Source organism: Sceloporus undulatus, chromosome 1, assembly GCF_019175285.1.
Source record: "Sceloporus undulatus isolate JIND9_A2432 ecotype Alabama chromosome 1, SceUnd_v1.1, whole genome shotgun sequence".
Lineage (NCBI taxonomy): Eukaryota > Metazoa > Chordata > Lepidosauria > Squamata > Phrynosomatidae > Sceloporus > Sceloporus undulatus.
In genome coordinates, this window is record NC_056522.1 from 169,923,280 (window position 1) to 169,941,216 (window position 17,937).

The 17,937-nt window shown below is 40.2% G+C and overlaps 2 protein-coding genes across 2 annotated transcripts in view; one reads left to right on the plus strand and one right to left on the minus strand.

Moving 5' to 3' along the window:
* RB1 (RB transcriptional corepressor 1) overlaps positions 1-17,937 on the minus strand; it is an 83,649-nt gene that overhangs the window by 36,272 nt on the left and 29,440 nt on the right. Inside the window, 4 exon segments of the mRNA XM_042471650.1 lie at positions 13,537-13,745; positions 15,726-15,802; positions 15,881-15,912; positions 15,995-16,051. Coding sequence (XP_042327584.1) covers positions 13,537-13,745; positions 15,726-15,802; positions 15,881-15,912; positions 15,995-16,051 — 375 coding nt within the window.
* On the plus strand, positions 4,108-5,962 carry LPAR6 (lysophosphatidic acid receptor 6). Its single transcript, XM_042471499.1, has one exon. It carries the CDS (start codon positions 4,665-4,667, stop codon positions 5,823-5,825), a length of 1,161 nt encoding a protein of 386 aa, XP_042327433.1. The 5' UTR covers positions 4,108-4,664; the 3' UTR covers positions 5,826-5,962.

Genomic DNA, 17,937 nt, shown 5'->3' on the forward strand with positions numbered 1-17,937 from the left:
AGAACACTAGGCTTAGAGCAAAGTCCCTTTCAGCCCCCTCCCTGCCATCGCTGTTCAGACTTGCCTGATAAGAGGATTTCCTTCAGGCAGGTTAAGCATTAACTTCAATTATCTGAAAGGAAGACTTGCTCAGTAGGTGAAGGAGTAAGAAGCCGGGGCAACAAGAGAACAACAGTCAACGGCTTGCTTTTGCCCACACAGATGGAAGAGACATTTACAAACTTGTTTTCTTTGGGAACCTGCTCAGGACAAAGGCTTTAGAAGGCAGAAGAGGTGGAGAAATTAACTAAATACGGCAGCTATGCTAAACCTCTTGCCAATTCTATGGATCCTTTATTTTGTACGCTTCACTGGCAGTACAACTGGCTTATTAATAATAGATAGGATTACACTGTATTTTTTTAAAGCAACAGTTATTGTGAAAATAAAATTAAAATTGTCATTCAGTTTAAGACAGGAACAACAGCCCTTTTCCAGCTTAAGACCTGCATTATGGTAACCTTCTTAATGCCAGCAATGGCCAGGGCCAAAGCCACATTCACGCCCCATTCTGATATTATCCCATCTCCCTCCGCCACAAACACAAAGATTTTTGACACTGTATAGAATTCATCTTTCTTTTGAACAAGCATCTTCCTGGAGAAAGGGGGATACTTTTTCCCCAAGCCAAACTGTACTGCAAGGGGTGCAGTGGCTGAGAGATGGGTCCATCCCACCTTCCCCAGCTATCCCCCTTCTGCACAGATAGGATTGGCAACAAACCGCTATTACTTTCAACGGGAGGCTTTTCTCATTCTCAGTTGCTGTGAAGGAGTAAGGAGATCTTCAGGTTGGCATAGTAAGCCACCAGTAGTTTCTCTAAAGTGCCACCTAAAAGTTGTGGTTACATCCAGATTATCGCTTCTCGGCCTTTTGGCTAAGATCAAGTCTATACTAAGCCATGAAATCCACTGGGCGTCAGAAGCTGCCCACTCCACACAGTTCAGTAAACCAGTCTTCTGTAATCAAACAGATTACAGTAGTGTAAATTTTTTATTTCAGTAGCTGGAGAAGATCACAATTAGATGCATGCAATCAGACCATCATCCACAAGCATAAAGTTAACAATACTCTGCCCTAGAGCTTCATGGGCTTTTTCTTCATTCATTTGCTAACTAAAACATACCCCCCCCCAAAAAATCCTTATTTGTCCAGTCCCCCTCATCCACTTTCATTTCTGCTTCTCCTTTTCTTTCCCCATAAGATTGCTGAGAAAATCCTCCCACAGACATCTATGCATTTTTTGAGTCAGGCACTTACAGTATATACTTGACTAAATGTCGACCTCATGTATAAGTCAAGGGCAGGTTTTGAGGCCAAAATTACAGATTTTGCCATGACCCGTGGCTAAGCCGAGGGTAAAACCTAGAGTTTCCTTCAGTGTGTGTATGTGTGCATACAACAAAAGAGGCACTAAGAGGTTGTTTGTTGCAGCATTTGTTTATTTTAAAGCAATTAATCACTCAGGATTCTTTCTGCTTTAAGAGAAAAAGAAACTATCTTCCACCACGTGGAGAAATCTGAAAGAGCTGTTATCATATTATCATACTGACCCATAAATAAGTCGACCTGGGATTTTGGAGTCAATTTTTGGGCATAATTTTTTAGACTTCTAGACAAATATATACGGTACATCTCTTTTGAAGCACCAGTAGCTCTTTCACATAACACTGTACCTCCCATCATTCCCAACAAACCCCACTACACATATTATATAACTCTAAAACTTATATATCTCTGTAACACCCAAACAGTTATAATTCTTCAGCTACCAATTTAATACCTCTACAACATCCATTTTATGGCAGACTGCCAGATTCTGACACTGGGTGACTTTGGATTAGAAAACTCTTCCCCTGATCCTCCTCACAGGACTTTTGGTGAGGATAAAGTGCACAGGGCTGTTTTGTGTTTACTGGAGGAAATGTAGGATATAAATATAACAAAATGAAATTCAACACAGAGAAATGTAAGGTACTGCAGTTAGGGCAGAAAAATGAAATGCACAGATATAGGATGGGGGACACCTGGGTTATGGAGACTACATGTGAAAGAGATCTAGGAGTCCAAGTAGACCACAAGTTGAACATGAGTCAACAGTGCGATGTGGCAGCTAAAAAGGCCAATGCAATTTTAGGCTGCATCAATAAAAGTATAGTGTCTAGATCAAGGGAAGTAATAGTGCCACTCTATTCTGCTTCGGTCAGGCCCCACCTGGAATATTGTGTCCAGTTCTGGGCACCACAATTCAAAAAGGACATTGAGAAACTGGAGCATATCCAAAGAAGGGAGTCTAAAATGGTGAAGGGTCTGGAAACCATGTCCTATGAAGAATGACTTGGGAAGCTGGGGATATTTAGCCTGGAGAAGAGAAGGTTAAGAGGTGATACGATAGCCCTGTTTAAAATATTTGAAGGGATGTCATATTGAGGAAGGAGCAAGCTTGTTTTCTGCTGCTCCAGAGAATAGGACCTGGAACAATGGATGCAAGTTACAGGAAAAGAGATTCCACCTCAACATTTGACAGCAGAACACACTCCCTCAGAGAGTGGTGGAGTCTCCTTCCTTGGAGGCCTTTAAACAGAGGCTGGATGGCCATCTGTCAGGGATGCTTTGATTTAGATTTCCAGCATGGCAGAATGGGGTTGGACTGGATGGCCCTTAGGGTCTCTTCCAACTCTATGATTCTATGAAATAAGTACATGAAACCCTGTTTAGACAAAGCATCACTGAAAATGTGATGGGATTGGCGTTCACCCTTAACACTGCTGAGAATAGGCCATGGCTAATAAAATTCCAGTTCCAATTTATAGATTCTTGCCTAAAACATACCTTTCTGAAAGAATTAAAAAGGCTTCTTGCCACTGTCATGCAAGGCTCAACAATCTTTCACCTTGGCTACTATAATGAGTATTTTTATGGGTGGTTCTATAAACAGCTTGACTAATTCAAGTGATCCCAAATGCACCAGCACAGCTTTTAGCAGTCACATGTTACAGTAAGAAGAGCTGCAAAGAGCTTTGCTTGCTGTCATTTAGTTTCAAGAGGACTGAAAATGTTAGTTCTGATAGCACTTCAAGGTAGATCAACAGATTAAAAAATCACCTGAGTATCCCTTCTAGCCACATTGTTTTTGATACCTTTACCTAGTTGCAACATGGCTTTTATAATGCTTAGCTAGCTAGAATTCAAGAAGGCAGGAACCTCTCAAATAGCCTTAACCCATTTCTCAGAACGATAAACTTTCAGCACTATCTCTAAAATGTATCTGTGCTGTGCTTTAAAATATAAAAATGCTTTTGAAATTAACGGACTAATTAAATGACAAAACAAAAGTTGCTTACAGGATTTATATGCAGTGTAAACTGGTTGAACAAAAACTTCCCTACCTAGTTCTACTCCCCATTTACTGTGACTTATGTCACTCTGTCCACCAATTCTTCTCTTAAATTTAATGAGAAGAATTAAATTAAAATTAATTAAAATAAAATCCTTGCCTCAAGAAGAAGAGCCCTCCCTCCATGACATCATCATCAGACCTGGGAGGGAATGAAAAAGAGAGGCCCAACTTCCATCAGGCCTAACTGTGAATGTACTCACTTTGCTCTCTTTAATTTTATTGTATTTTATTTATTTATTGTATTTTATTTTCTTTATTTTTACTGTTGTAACCCGCCTGGATTCCTTGTGATTGGGCGGGCTATAAATCATCCTCATCATCATCATCATCATCATCATCATCATCATTATTATCAAAAATTCAACTGTTGAAACTCTTTTGCAAGGAAGAATAATGTGGTACAAATATCTTTTTGTGTGACAAAACATATCATGCCTGAAAAAAGCTTTCTTTTGTCATTTGTTCTTCTAGATATATATAAAAAATTCAAATGGATCTAATATATTATTTAACAACATATCAGAAGGCGCTTTTAGCTTTCTAAACTGTCAATAAAGTTTTGAGTACCAGCTTAAGACATTTCTTTCAAGCTTCTCAAATAGATTTCTGAGAAACACACTTTTTTTCTTTAAAATGAACTGAAAGTTGAAACCTTCTATTCTTTAGTCCAGCCCTCTTTTCCTGTGATGTCAGCTTACAAGCTGAGTAAGCAAAGGTGGGGTGTTTTCTCTCTCTCTGAATACGCAAATGCATACAGGATAATTGGCGTGTATGAAGAAAGCTCAAATTCAGCAAGAACAGACACGCTTTGGAATTTTATTCCTCTGCACCCTTCTCACGCTGTGGGTTCAACGCTGTGGGCTAAACGTTTATTTAACAGCACAAAGACAAGACAACAGGGGGAAAAGCCAGGAAGGTCGGAAACAAGGAAGTCTGTTTGTAAAGGACCTTCAGTTCTATTACTCACACGCAACTTTGGAAATGATATGCAGTACTTTCGACGGAACAACAGGAAAGATACATTCCTCCTTCAGTATGTGGAGCAATTAGACTGGAGTTTTAAACGTCCTTTGTGTACAATGAGATATTTACTATTGACAAGGAATGGCTATGTGATCTGCTACAATACTTGGAAGAAAGTAATTCTGGGATGAGTACAGTACAGAATGCCTTCCTCTAAATTTTATAATCTGGCAATGGCGGTTTAAAGTAAAGCCAGACACAAATGAAAGCACACAAAAATTGGATTTACAAAGCACCGGAAAGTTTTGCCGTGACTACAACACAACACAACAAAAGAAGGTACAGCTTTACTTTTAAAACTCTTCACTGTGGAAATAAAATTGCTATCATAATGCTAAGCTCCAACTGCTCTACTGAAGACTCCTTCAAGTATACTCTATATGGTTATATGTTTAGTATGGTATTTGTCCTTGGCTTAATATCTAATTGTGTCGCCATATATATCTTCACCTGCACACTAAAAGTACGTAATGAAACAACAACTTACATGCTTAATTTAGCAATATCAGACCTTCTTTTCGTGTTTACATTACCCTTCAGAGTTTACTACTTTGCTACAAAGGATTGGCCATTTGGAGATATACTCTGCAAGACTTCTGTCACATTGTTTTATATAAACATGTATGGAAGCATTTTCTTTTTGACCAGCATAAGTATTGATCGCTTTTTAGCAATTGTACATCCGTTTCGGTCCAAGACTATTCGGACAAAAAGAAATGCAAAGATCACCTGCATCGCAGTCTGGACAATTGTGATAGTAGGAAGTGTACCAGCAAGCTTATTTCAATCCACCAACACTCATGTCAGCACAGGAGGACTAACTCACAATGCATGCTTTGAAAATTTTTCTGAAGCAACCTGGAAAACCTATCTTTCAAGGATTGTTATCTTCATTGAAATTGTAGGATTTTTCATTCCACTTATATTAAATGTGACTTGCTCCACAATGGTTCTAAGGACTTTGAATAAACCGTTTACACTCAGTCGGAATAAATTAAGCAAAAGAAAGGTTCTTCGAATGATTTTTGTTCATTTGCTGATATTCTGTTTCTGTTTTGTGCCATACAACATTACCCTAATTCTTTATTCACTTATGAGAACACAAACATGGATTAATTGTTCAGTAGTTACTGCTGTGAGGACTATGTATCCGATCACACTGTGCATTGCCGTTTCAAACTGTTGTTTTGACCCTATAGTTTACTATTTCACTTCGGACACTATTCAAAATTCAATAAAAATGAAGGGCCGGTCAACACGAAGACATGAATACAGATCCTCCAAAACACAAGCTTCTGATAAATTCATTCAACATGGACTCCAGACTTTACAAGCAACAACTGATAATGAATCTACAATATAAATGAAAGTGTAAGAACTAGAGAACAAAAACTGAACATTCAAGCCATATTTTTTTGTATAAAGATATGCTTATATACACCAAACATTGGATGAGTAAAAACATTTTTATAGTAATAAATGTCTCTGTTTATAAGTAGATACACATTTTTTTCTGAAATACAGACTTTTGAAAGATTCATATTTCATCATGTGGGGCATAATGAACACATGAAAGGGAACTTGTCTCCTTTTTATAATTCAGGGTATCTGTAAAGGTAAAGAGAGTACTATTTTAACCTTAAGAGATTAATCAATTTATTTATAAAGGGAGTTATGACTCCCTTTCTGAATGAAAGATAATGTTATATGCATATTTGGTGAATCCATTTCAAATGACACGGTCAAGCCTCAATGCTTAGCATTTATGCTTTCAGGTGCACTGTTTTTCCACACAGCATTCACCTTTGAGCACTTCATACACTTCAACTCACACAAGTTTCAAATGATTTGATATCTTGAAGCCTTTTATTAAATGAAGAAATATTTACATTGAAGTAAACTTTCAGAACAAAATATAATATTTAAGAGCATTGGAAAGACTGCCAGTTTTAACAGAACTGTTGATATTGATCATACTATTGTAATTTCTCATTCAAAAGCGGTTAATCTTTGCAAGGCTAGAGAACTGGCTACTAACATGTATGTATGAAGAGTGAGTGTTTATATGCATGATCCACCAAAAATAAGCACAAATAACTCTTGCTAACAGTACTTCAGTGACAGATCATTAAGCATACACTTAACTCTCCCCAGGAAATAAAGCATATATATGCATTTGAACTGGGATTATAATGACCAGTATTTGAAGAATTCACTCCATTTCTAGTTAGGAGGACTTACAGTATTAATGTATGAAAAATTTTTAAACTTTCTCACCATGATAGAAGTTGGACTCAACTGAGATTCACCTTGTACTAGAAGAGGTTCTCAAATTCAAAGCTTAGTTTCACATTATGAGACTACTCCATGATCCCATGTTATTTCTTAACTCCCAGATATCTGGAAATAGTAGCAATGAGTATATTCACACAACTATTTTAATTCATCAGCTACAAGGCAACTTGCCTTGCCTTACTTATTGCAATGTGCTCAACTCCTGGGGGGCGTCTGGAAACTTTAGTTGACACAAGACATAACAGACTGGCTACTAACTGGTGCATGGTACTGAGATCATATTACTCTGATTCTAAAAGTAAGCAACTGATTATTTGCTTCAATTTAAAATGTTGATATTAACCTTCAAAGCGATAAATGGCTTGGACCTACTTATCTAAGGCACTGTTTCTCAAGCTATCTGATATGGGGAAGAACAATTTTCCTCAGAGATCAGCACAATATTTGTGCTGTATTACCACCAGGTGTTTCTTTCTTTTCTGGAGACTCTGCAGAAGCTGCACCTGTCCATTCCACCATTTTGAACAGTATTGATTTAAGAGATTGTTTATCTTGCTATGAGCCTATCTGAATAAGAGCTTCAGAAGAGGCCTGCTTCTGAATGCTATCATCTTCAGAGACCCATATGAAGGGCATGGGGAAGAGGTCCTTCTGAATTGCTTCCAGACTGCACAATTCACTCCCCCTGGGCTTGTGATTAGCTGCCACTCTTTTAGCTGCTTTTAGAAAAGGTGTCTGTAACTTGTGTATGTAGCCTTTGAAACTGTATTATTACAATGATGGTGTTAGTGGTGTTTATTGTGTAAACTGTGCTTCTTAGCCACCTTGGGTTCTATTAATAGTTGAAGTTATAAGCACAATAGCTTCACAGCATTAGCCTTACTGTGTGCAAAGGGATCCTGTAGCAACTTTTGAGACTAACTGAAGTTGATAGCATGAGCTTTCATAGATTAGAATCTTCTTCCTCAGAAGTGTGGGATGCAGTGGAAAGTCCAGAGATATCCTGTCCCTAGACTTTCACTTCACTCCATGCATCTGAGAAAGTAGACTCTTGCCAATGAAAGCTCATGCTACCAATTTCTCTTTTCCAGTTAGTCTCAAGGAAGCTACCAGATCTCTTTGCATACTGATTTTCCAGACTAACATACCAATGTCTTTAAATTCTGGTTTACTGTGGTGATGGTGCTGCTTAAGGGAGGACTGGATCTTCTCATATCAAACCACTACACACAGAGATGCTTGCATTCATACAGTGGATGAATATATTTTTATCTTGGATTTATATTGGCTTTTTAGGAAATATTAATTATTTAATATTAAATATTAAAAATGTCCCCTAGAGGATATTTGGAAGTAATCTGGAACAGTTTTTAAAAACTTGGGGGGGGGGTAATCTGTCAAAGATCTCCAGGAGCCCCCAGGAGACTCACATGACTCCCTCCCCTCCAAAAGTTATTCACTTGCTACAGAGTGACCCATTAATGTACCAGCCGTGTATATAGCCTTGGCTCTGAGGTGGACATGGGAGTCCTACATCTTTTTCTGGATTTTTTTGGAATTTTCCCACTCATTTACTTAACAGTCTTTATCTTTCTGGCTACAATCCATCCTTTAACTTTTTACCTAGGAATAAATCCTGTTGAATTGAATACTACTTCTGAACAGAAATGTAGGGGATTGCATTGTTCCTAGTATTCCATTAGATTATCCAGATTAGTTTTCTCTTTTTTACAAAGTTGTATTTTTCTTTAAGCATAGCTAGATTACTGTAGTTTATAAAGAACCATTTTGCTCCTCAAAGAAGTTAGAAATGTCTTGATTCAAAATCAATTTATTTGGATAGAGAATATAAACAGACATTCACAATCACCTGCTCATCTGCATAACACAAGTATTATGTTGAACAACTGCATTTAAAACATTATGCTAGAGTTGTCTGCAAAAGAAAAATATTGCCTTGAGCACAGTAACTCTTTGGTACAAAATTTCTGAAATGAAGCAATAAACACAAATAGTTCAACATAAATTATAGAACAAATCAGTTACTGTACTGGTCATTAAAAACTGCTACAATTAGTTCAGTGATAGCATCATCAAACAACTTATAAATTGGCCATGCAGCAAAATATAATAAAATCCAAAAACACATTATGATGCTACCTTACTATGACAACCAAAAGGTGCAAAATACATTATGCAAGCTTTTGAAGTTCACAGGCTAAATCTGAATAGATATCTTTTGGATCTGAAGATATGGAATTCATCCACATCAGGGAATCCTGAACTAGAGTCACTCTGAGTTTTTCATTTCTAACTAAAGTAAAACAAATTGGCTATAATTGACATGCTACCTTTTACAGCACCTAAATTTATCTCCAGATGTTTCAGTACAAAGATTTCTCACTGTATTCTGTCTACAAAGGAGCCTGCAACCTTTTACAGGGCTGATATGGACTAGATCTGTCTTTGTTTCTCATCATGTTTCTCAAAAACCTTGCCTGGCTTTTATGTCCCAAACGCCTCATGACCAGCAAGAAGTGGGCTTTTATCTGCATCCGACCTCCTTCCACCACCATCATAAAAACAGTTTTAACATCTCAAGAAAAATGCAGCTCTCTGACTCTCTACTGTCATATTACTTCCCCGAAAATGACTTTTAACATCCATGACTGCATACATATCTGACATTTAGAAACAGTCATACCTTGTTAAAAACCAAATGAAGTTACCCTCTTAACTCTGTAGACAAGATTGTTGAAAAATGAAGCCCCACTATTCCAACAGAAGTATCCAACACTTTGCATATATTTCAAGCCATGACACCAGCAAGCTCAATTGATGCCCCACAGTATGAAGAGGCTTCAATAAATATGCTCACTAAAGCAAATGCAAAAATATGCTCACTATAGCAAATGCAATAAATATGCAATAAATATGCTCACTAAATGCAATAAATATGCTCACTATAGCAAATGCAAAAAGTTAAATACACATTAAGTAGTCATGAGCCTTGTAGAGTTTTCATAACAGAATTCTTTTTAAAACTTAAAACAAGTATCATTTCCCTAATACATCAAGATTCTCAACCATAGTTTTTTAAATCTAGGGTGACTGAAATAAGACAAGAAAGATGAGCTCAAATCCATGTTCATCAGTGACACTCTTTGGGAAAACCACTTTAAGCCTGACCTACCTCACTGGTTTATCTCACTTTCCCCCTCTTTGCGGAGCTGACCCAATTCAGAATATTCAGGATTTAGGGTTAGTAGTAATCTGCACAATTAAAATCGTAAAATAGGTAACTGAATGGCTCATAGATAACTTGAAGGGTTTGGTCTCCAGAGTCATCATCTAACGCTCAAAACACACTGTCATGCTGGCTACCTTCATACACTGAAGAATGTTGAAAACAAGAGGGTTCTAAATTGTCTCCTTGAATGCAGCTCAGTTTTATCTTTAGCAACTGAAAAAGGTGGAAGCCAAAACCTTTTATATTTATTTCACCCTCTTTGTTAATCAATCTCTCTCTCTCTCTCTCTCTCTCTCTCTCACACACACACACACACTTTTATTAATCCACATACCCAAATGTATATACCGTATAAGGAGATCTTATAAGCAACTCTTATCATTTTGGGAAAACCTGACCAGGCAGTTCAGTGCTCAGTGTCTTCCCTTTTTTTCTGGAGACTGTCACTTCTGCATTCAGTTTTCTGTATTACTATCCATAGTCTATTAGAAATACAAAATTATCAACTCCTTCCTTATTTTGTTCTACAACCCATACAATGGCTAGTACTTGTTTAAACTTCATCCAGGCATTCCTGGATGAGACGGATTATCTAGATCCATCTCAGTATGGTTTTTGGCCTGGTTATGAGACAGAAACAGCGTTGGTTGCCTTGGTGGATGACCTACACAGGGAACTGGACAGGGGGAGTGTGTCCCTGTTGATTTTGCTGGACCTTTCAGTGGCTTTTGATACCATTGACCATGGTATCCTTCTGAGTTGCCTTTCTGGGATGGAGCCTGGAGGCACTGTTCTACAGTGGCTCTGTTCTTTCTTGGAGGGGCATTCTTAGAAGGTGGTGCTGAGGGATACCTGTTCGACTCCTTGGCCACTGGCCTGTGGGGTCCCTCAGGGCTTAGTCCTGTCTTCTATGCTTTTTAAGATCTACATGAAACCGTTGAGAAAGGTCACCTGAGTTTTGGAGTAAGGTGTCACCTGTATGCTGATGATACCCAGTTCGATCACTCCTTTCCACCTAATTCCAAGTAAGCTGTTTCTCTCTTAAACCAGGGTCTGGCCACTGTAATGGACTGGATGAGGGCAAACAAACTGAAACTTAATCCAGATAAGACAGAGGTGCTCCTGATCAGTCGAAAGACAGATCCAAAAATAGGGAGTCAGCCTGTGTTAAATGGGGTTACACTCCCCCTGAAAACTCAGGTTCGTACTTTGGGGGTACTTCTGGATTCAGCACTGAGCCTGGAAGCCCAGGTACCAGAAAGGACCAGGAGTACCTTTGCACAGCTAAAACTTGTGCGCCAATTGCACCTGTTCCTGGAGAAGTCAGATCAGGCCATGGTGGTACATGCCTTGGTTACATCTTGTCTGGATTACTGTAATGTGCTCTGTGTGGAGCTGCCTTTGAAAAGTGGCAGAAACATCAGCTGGTCTAAAGGGTTGCAGCCAAGTTGTTATACTGGAGCTGGCCACAGGGAGCATACAACTCCCTTGTTGCAACAGCTCTATTGGCTGCCAGTCTGTTTCTGGGCACAATTCAAAGTGCTGGTTTTGACCTATAAAGCTCTATACGTAGGGTTGCCATACCTGACGACCGCCAAACCGGGACAAATGTAGGACAAGGTTTGAAAATGTAGGACTTTTTATTATTTCCTGGCCAGGAAATTTAAAAAAAAAGGTCCTACATTTTTAAACCTTGTCCTCCTCCTCCTCCTCCTCCCGGCTTGGGAGGAAGCCTAGGCCTGCTCCCAGGCCGGGAAGGGGCACAGGGGCCACTTGGCATCGCGACGATTGCCGCAGTGCCAAGCGGCCTCCTCCTTCTCCCCGGCCTCGCGGAGGCCTTGGAGGACCCCGCGATCGTGGCCTCACTGTGGCCTGGGAGGGAACGTCTCCGTGGCCGGAGCTCCGACTGCGGAAAGCGCTCCCAGGCCTCAGCGAGGCCTTGGAAGACCCTGCGATCGCGGAGCCGCCTCCAAGGCCTCGCTTTGGCCTGGGAGGGAGCATCTCCGCGGCTGGAGCTCCGACCGCGGAGAGCGCTCCCAGGCCTCAACGAGGCCTTGGAGGACCCCGTGGCGCACGTGGGGGCGGAGGTGGCCGCGGGTGGTGCCGTCCCGGTCTTGGCGCCAAACCGGACCGGGGCCGGTATAGCACCGCCCAAAGCGGGATTGCCCCGCCTACAGGCGGGATATGGCATCCCTACCTATACGGCTTGGGTTCAGGCTATTTGAAGGACTGTATCTCCCTCTACAAGCCCCACAGAGTATCGAGATCATGGAAAGAGGCCCTTCTCTCTGTCCCACAGCCTTTTCAGAGGCTGCTCCCAAGCTCTGGAACTCTCTTTCTCGGGAGGCCAGGATGGCTCCAACTTTGTTTTCTTTTTAACAGCAGATAAAACCATTTTTATGCCTTCTCATATTGACATGGGTGCTGTTTTGTTTTTGTTTTAAAGAGTTTTAAATTTTAATCATGTAATGTTTGTAATTGTTTGAATTGGTTTTTTTTTAACTTTGTATTTTTAATGTTTTATACTGTTTAACATGGACTGTTTTAGATTTGTTAACCGCTTGTACTGGGAAGAAGGCGGGCTATAAATAAACAGAATAATAATAACTTCTTTAAGATGTTGTTTCTACCTGACATGCATCACATAAGTGTTCATATTTACATTAAATAAAAATGATATTTCCTGGGTTTCATCTGTTTGGGCCATAACACAGCTGCTGTGATTACTTCTGAACACATTCATTCGATGTTGCAAATGAACACTTGAATCAAGGACATACATGGTTCAGGTCTATGCTTTGTTCTTTGACAGAAAAAGTATTTGTTCCCAGCAAGTAATGGAGCTGGTCTGGGAAACGGTCTTATTTTCCTGGCCAATATAGTTCCCATTGCACACTGTTACCATGTGACCAAGCCACAAAAGAAACACAAAAGGCAACACATGAATTGGCCTAAAGCATGTTCATGTGATAATGCTTAAATACATTTTATACATTTAGTACCAGCATAAACAGTCCATTCCACCTGTCCCTAACAAAATATATAATAATAATAACAATAACAATATTTGTTTATTTGTATCCCTCCTCTCCCTGTATTGGATCAAGGCAGGTAACAACAAACAAAAACAATAAACTCAAACATGAATATCAGTAGATAAAAGCATAACAGGACATATTAGATTCTAGTTTCCCAATCTCCCTCCCACTCTAAAATACCATTAAAAACAATTCTCAATCAAATGGTTATTAAAACAGATCGAAATCAAGGTCCAGTAGGTACAGCTAAACAAGTGGAGAGTGAAAATTCTGAGGAGATCAGTTTGGGAACGCCTGCCGGAAGAGATCCATTTTTACTGCCTTCTTAAAGGTCTCCAAAGATGTTAGATGGCAGATCTCATCTGGCAGGTCATTCCAGATTTTTGGAGCGGCAATGGAGAACATCCTCTGGGAAGTCATCTTGTCTAGTCCTGAAATGACTTGTAAAGGGGATGCCCAGCAAAGATGATGTGTTTAAAAAGACAACTTACTGATTGCCATGCAAGGGATTCCATAATTTGGTGTTCACAGCATTCTAGGTGTTTTATCATGTCTCTTGTCAGGCTTGGCTCTGCCTTAATGAAGCTCTCAATAACTTTGTATAAGTCAAAGGCTTTTAAGTCAAATATGTTGATGATCCAAGGGAAAGACAAGTTGGTTTCTGTATTCACACAATCACTTTGTGAAGTATTTGTGGATGCTAAAGAGAATACAACAAATAACTTTCACAATGAAGTAACATTAAATCCTGTATAGATTCTTTTCTTAAATGGACAGGGTCATTTGTATTTAATATAGTCATTGTTTGTGACAGAGCATCCTTCTGCCTCCTGCTCACTCTACAGACAGGTGTTTTTAATCAATAAGACGTGTCCTGAGCACCCTTATATATGTGAGCAAAACCTATGCAGAACTAGAATCATTAAACAGCCAGAAGACAGAAAATATTATTAGAACAAATTATCAACTACCCAGCAGGACTAACGACAGGATCAAAGAGAGACAGACCCAGAGACTTCTCTTCCCACATGATCATCTTACTACAGAGCAACATTAGAGCGGGCAGGATGCCCAAGTAAAAGTAAAGTTGTCTAGTCTATAGCCTCTAGCAAAGGATGGTTCAGATTTCCACATTCAAGCTTGACACATGGAAACTGACTGCTCCAGGTTAATAGGTAAGCAGGTTCTATGTCTAAGGGCCTCCTTAGGGTTTTCACATGCCTCCAAATGATCTGTACCAACAGTCAATGAATCAACCTGGGGGCTTTTTCTAGAAATAGAGGTACATGACACACTCAGGGTTGGTATATTTGACCCTAACGCTCTTCTAGAAGGGCTTGGGCAAGGGTTTTCACATGAGTACTCTGAAGTGTCAGGTTTCTGCAATTAACTCAGTCACAAACGAGTTCAAAGAGGTATCTCATCTTCACATTAGACAGGTCCTCAGACCTCTTTCCCATAGCCAACACTGATCCATAGTGTTAGCACACCCTGCATTACTTTGGGGTACAAATATTTTATTATATTGTGTTACAACCACAGTTACAGAGAGGCTATAAGAACTTTGAAAGGTCAAATGATCTTTAAATGAACTTCTGATTGGTCACAGAACTAAGGGCATGTGGAAAGGACCCTGTAACTTGATGGCTGTGAATACTGCTGCTTCCCACCCCCTATCATGTGCATTTCCTTTTGAAGGTCATACTCAAAGGTTTGTTAAGCCTAAAGCATTAATCTAATCTTTCTGTTAGCACCCATTATGCTTTCCCACACCTGACTGCTTGATTGCTTTAAAAGTTGCTGGTTTATTCCAGTTTTCCCTAATAATGAAATTATTTAGAAAGGGGATGCCCAGGAAAGATTGTGGTAGGGCCTTCTTAACTGCTTCCTTTGAGGCCTAAAGTTAAAGCCAGAAAGATGTTTTAAGAGTGCTGAGTACCAAAATGTTGGCAGTTTTTGTGAAGTGTATAGTGAGATTTTCTGCTTGAACAGCCAACTAGATTATTGAGCTATGCCCTCCTTCCCCTCCAGGAGCAGCTAGATGAGGAAAAGGTCTAGAACAGTTTGAACTCTGAAATTTTAGGCCTCTTAGCTAGTGTTTCCCCACTGCTGGCCACTATGTTGGACATACTGATGCAGGGATAAACATGCAGTGTTTATCCCTACAAATCCACTCTCCGTTTGGTGTCTGCTGCAAAATCTGTATTGTCCAGGACAGATAAAAAGGACAGCTCCCCTCTCCTTCCACTTCTGGCAAGCTCCCAATAGAAATAAGAGTCTCTGAAGTCTAGCTATGATAAATATTGTGGGAGGAAGAGGAAGATAGAGAAGTGACAGGGAAGCTGTGGGGGGGGGGTTTGTAGGAGATTAGAAAACAGGAAGAAGGGGGGGAAGACTAAGGGAAAGGTTCAAGCTTCATAAAAGTTTAAACTCAGCAGTAGAGAAGCAGGAGCTAAAGGGATGAAATCTAGTTGATTGTGGGGCAGAAACTGCACTTGTTCTGAATAAGTCCTACAACTCCTTGCTGGAATGAGAAATCATTTGAACATTTTGCAGCTAGCTTAACAGAGTTCCTATCCTCAAAACACTCAAAGTTCTACTGAAAAGAAATTAATGCTGTTGCATTAAGATCCAAGAACAAATATTAATAATATATAGAGATATTTTAATTTACACTTACTGCCATATGTATCCAGGACAACCTCCAGTGCACAAGCCAAAAGAGATGTATTAAAGATGTTGTTATTCAGAAGTTTGCTGTAAGAAAATAAATCTCAATAATGTGTCTGAAGATTTAACAAATTATAGGGGTTAAAGTATGTTTGGCAAACATACCTGAAATTATGAACTGATAGGCGTTTTTCTTCCTAGAACAGATGCAAGTAAATGTAGACTTCACCATATTTTTAAAAATTTAATTTGTAAGAACTGAATATCATGAAGACATACCGACTTTAAGATGGATTCCATCACTCTGTAGTACAGCCGTACCCCAAGTCTGTACCTCTGGAAAAGCAAAAATTAAAAGCTGTTGTAATACAATGCTATTTTTTATAAATAGCTTAAAAGACAAGATAGAGCTCAGAGGGATGTGACACATTAACAACTAGGGCATCAAACAACAATCCCTCAGCACCACCATCTGAACTTCTCCCTACAAGAAAAACCAAGACCTCTGCAAAACAGTGCCCATATCATTCCCAAGAGGAAGTCTGGAAGAATATCATGGTTGATGGTACTGACAGATACTGAAGCTGCTGACAGGTTCAGCCAAAGCAAGTGACCCTCCCATCCAGTTCCAGATGTAGGTTGTCTACTAAGGTTATCTGTATCCCATAACCAGACCAAAAGCCAGAGTGAAAAGAGTCTAGATAAATGTGGCCTCCTTAGCATCTATGAACCAACCATGCAAATCTATCAGTCTCCTGGGACAGATCAACTTGATCAGCCTTCCACCCTTTTATGGGCTTTCAGCTCCAGTAAATCTAACCCTGTCAATGATCTCTTTATCTCTCTATGAAGAGAGTTCTTTCACAGCAAAATCATCATCCACCCATCCAGCACAGAAAACTAGATCCAGATTTTTTCTGAAACATGGGAGGAACCAGACATCACATGAAGTCTTGAACCACTCCTTACAAGGGAATCTCAGCATGGATGTTGAACCCCCCCCCAGCACCACATGTTGAGAGGATTCCAGCACAATCCCTAAACCGACTCAGCTAATTGAGGAAGAGAGAGAGCACTGGGGTGTGTGGTACATCAATAGAATCCCTTCAGGCTCAGACTCAGCAAACTGTGGCATTTGATGAGAAAAACAGCGTAATAACAGAGCCTTGCTGCTGCACATAGACTCCTGATGAACAAAAATGAGAGGCTACCCATCCATCCTTCAGCGCTATCCAACTAGGTCTTTGCAATATAAACTAACTTGGCATCCTCATCCAAGATCAAATCCAGAACAGTTGTTTTCCCACTGACTGACTTGCCATCCAGCAGCAGCATTTTTAATGTAGCGGACCTTATCCAAGTTGTTTGAAATGTTAAACTCACCCTCCCACAATGCTGTGGCTGTCACTTATTCTTTATTTCCACCTGCCCTGTAGTTCTAACAAGCACTCTATGTTTCCCTTAATCACATTTTGTAAAAACATCTCTCCACCAGCAGGTAGCAACCACAGCCGTACTAAAAGCCATTAATACACTTTCAGGAACTAATTTTAAGAAAATTAGAGATGAAATACTTGTGAGCTGTGGCTTAAGTGATAGAGAGGAAAAGAAGAAAAGGGAGTTATCATCATTGGAAAGAGAAAGCTGTCAGGTCTAAGCAGCCTATATCTCCAATGCATGGCTTTGAAGGTGATGGTGTTCACCTCAGAATCAGACACATTCGGAGGGTTGCAGGGGCTCTCCAAATCATCTCCCCAAGAATGTTTTGATTCTGAGAACACTTCCCCCTAAAACCAGGCATTTTTGAAAATAAGTGGCTTAGAACTTCCAGTCATCTTCTGTGGTTGCTACTTCCTTTTTGCACAAACACACAGAGAATGTGCACATGCAAATGTTACACTAGCACAAGGGTCAACAACTTCTGGCCCACGGGCTGGATCCGGCCCCCGGAGCCCTTCCTTGTGGCCCCCGGGGGCGGTTGCCGCCGCCGCCGCCGAGCGAAAAAATGACGTCGCTCAGAGCGGCAAAAAGCCGCGCTGGGTGCCGCCATTTTTTCGCCCAAAATGGCGGCGGCCAGAGGCGAAGTCTCGCGCGACCTCAAAGAAGGTCACCCGAGACTTCGGGCCTCCTGGAGGCCCGATGCCGTCGCTGGCACCCTCGAATAGGGCTCCGACAGCCGCATCGGGCCTCTGGAAGGCCCGCTGAAGCCGTCGGAGCCCTGT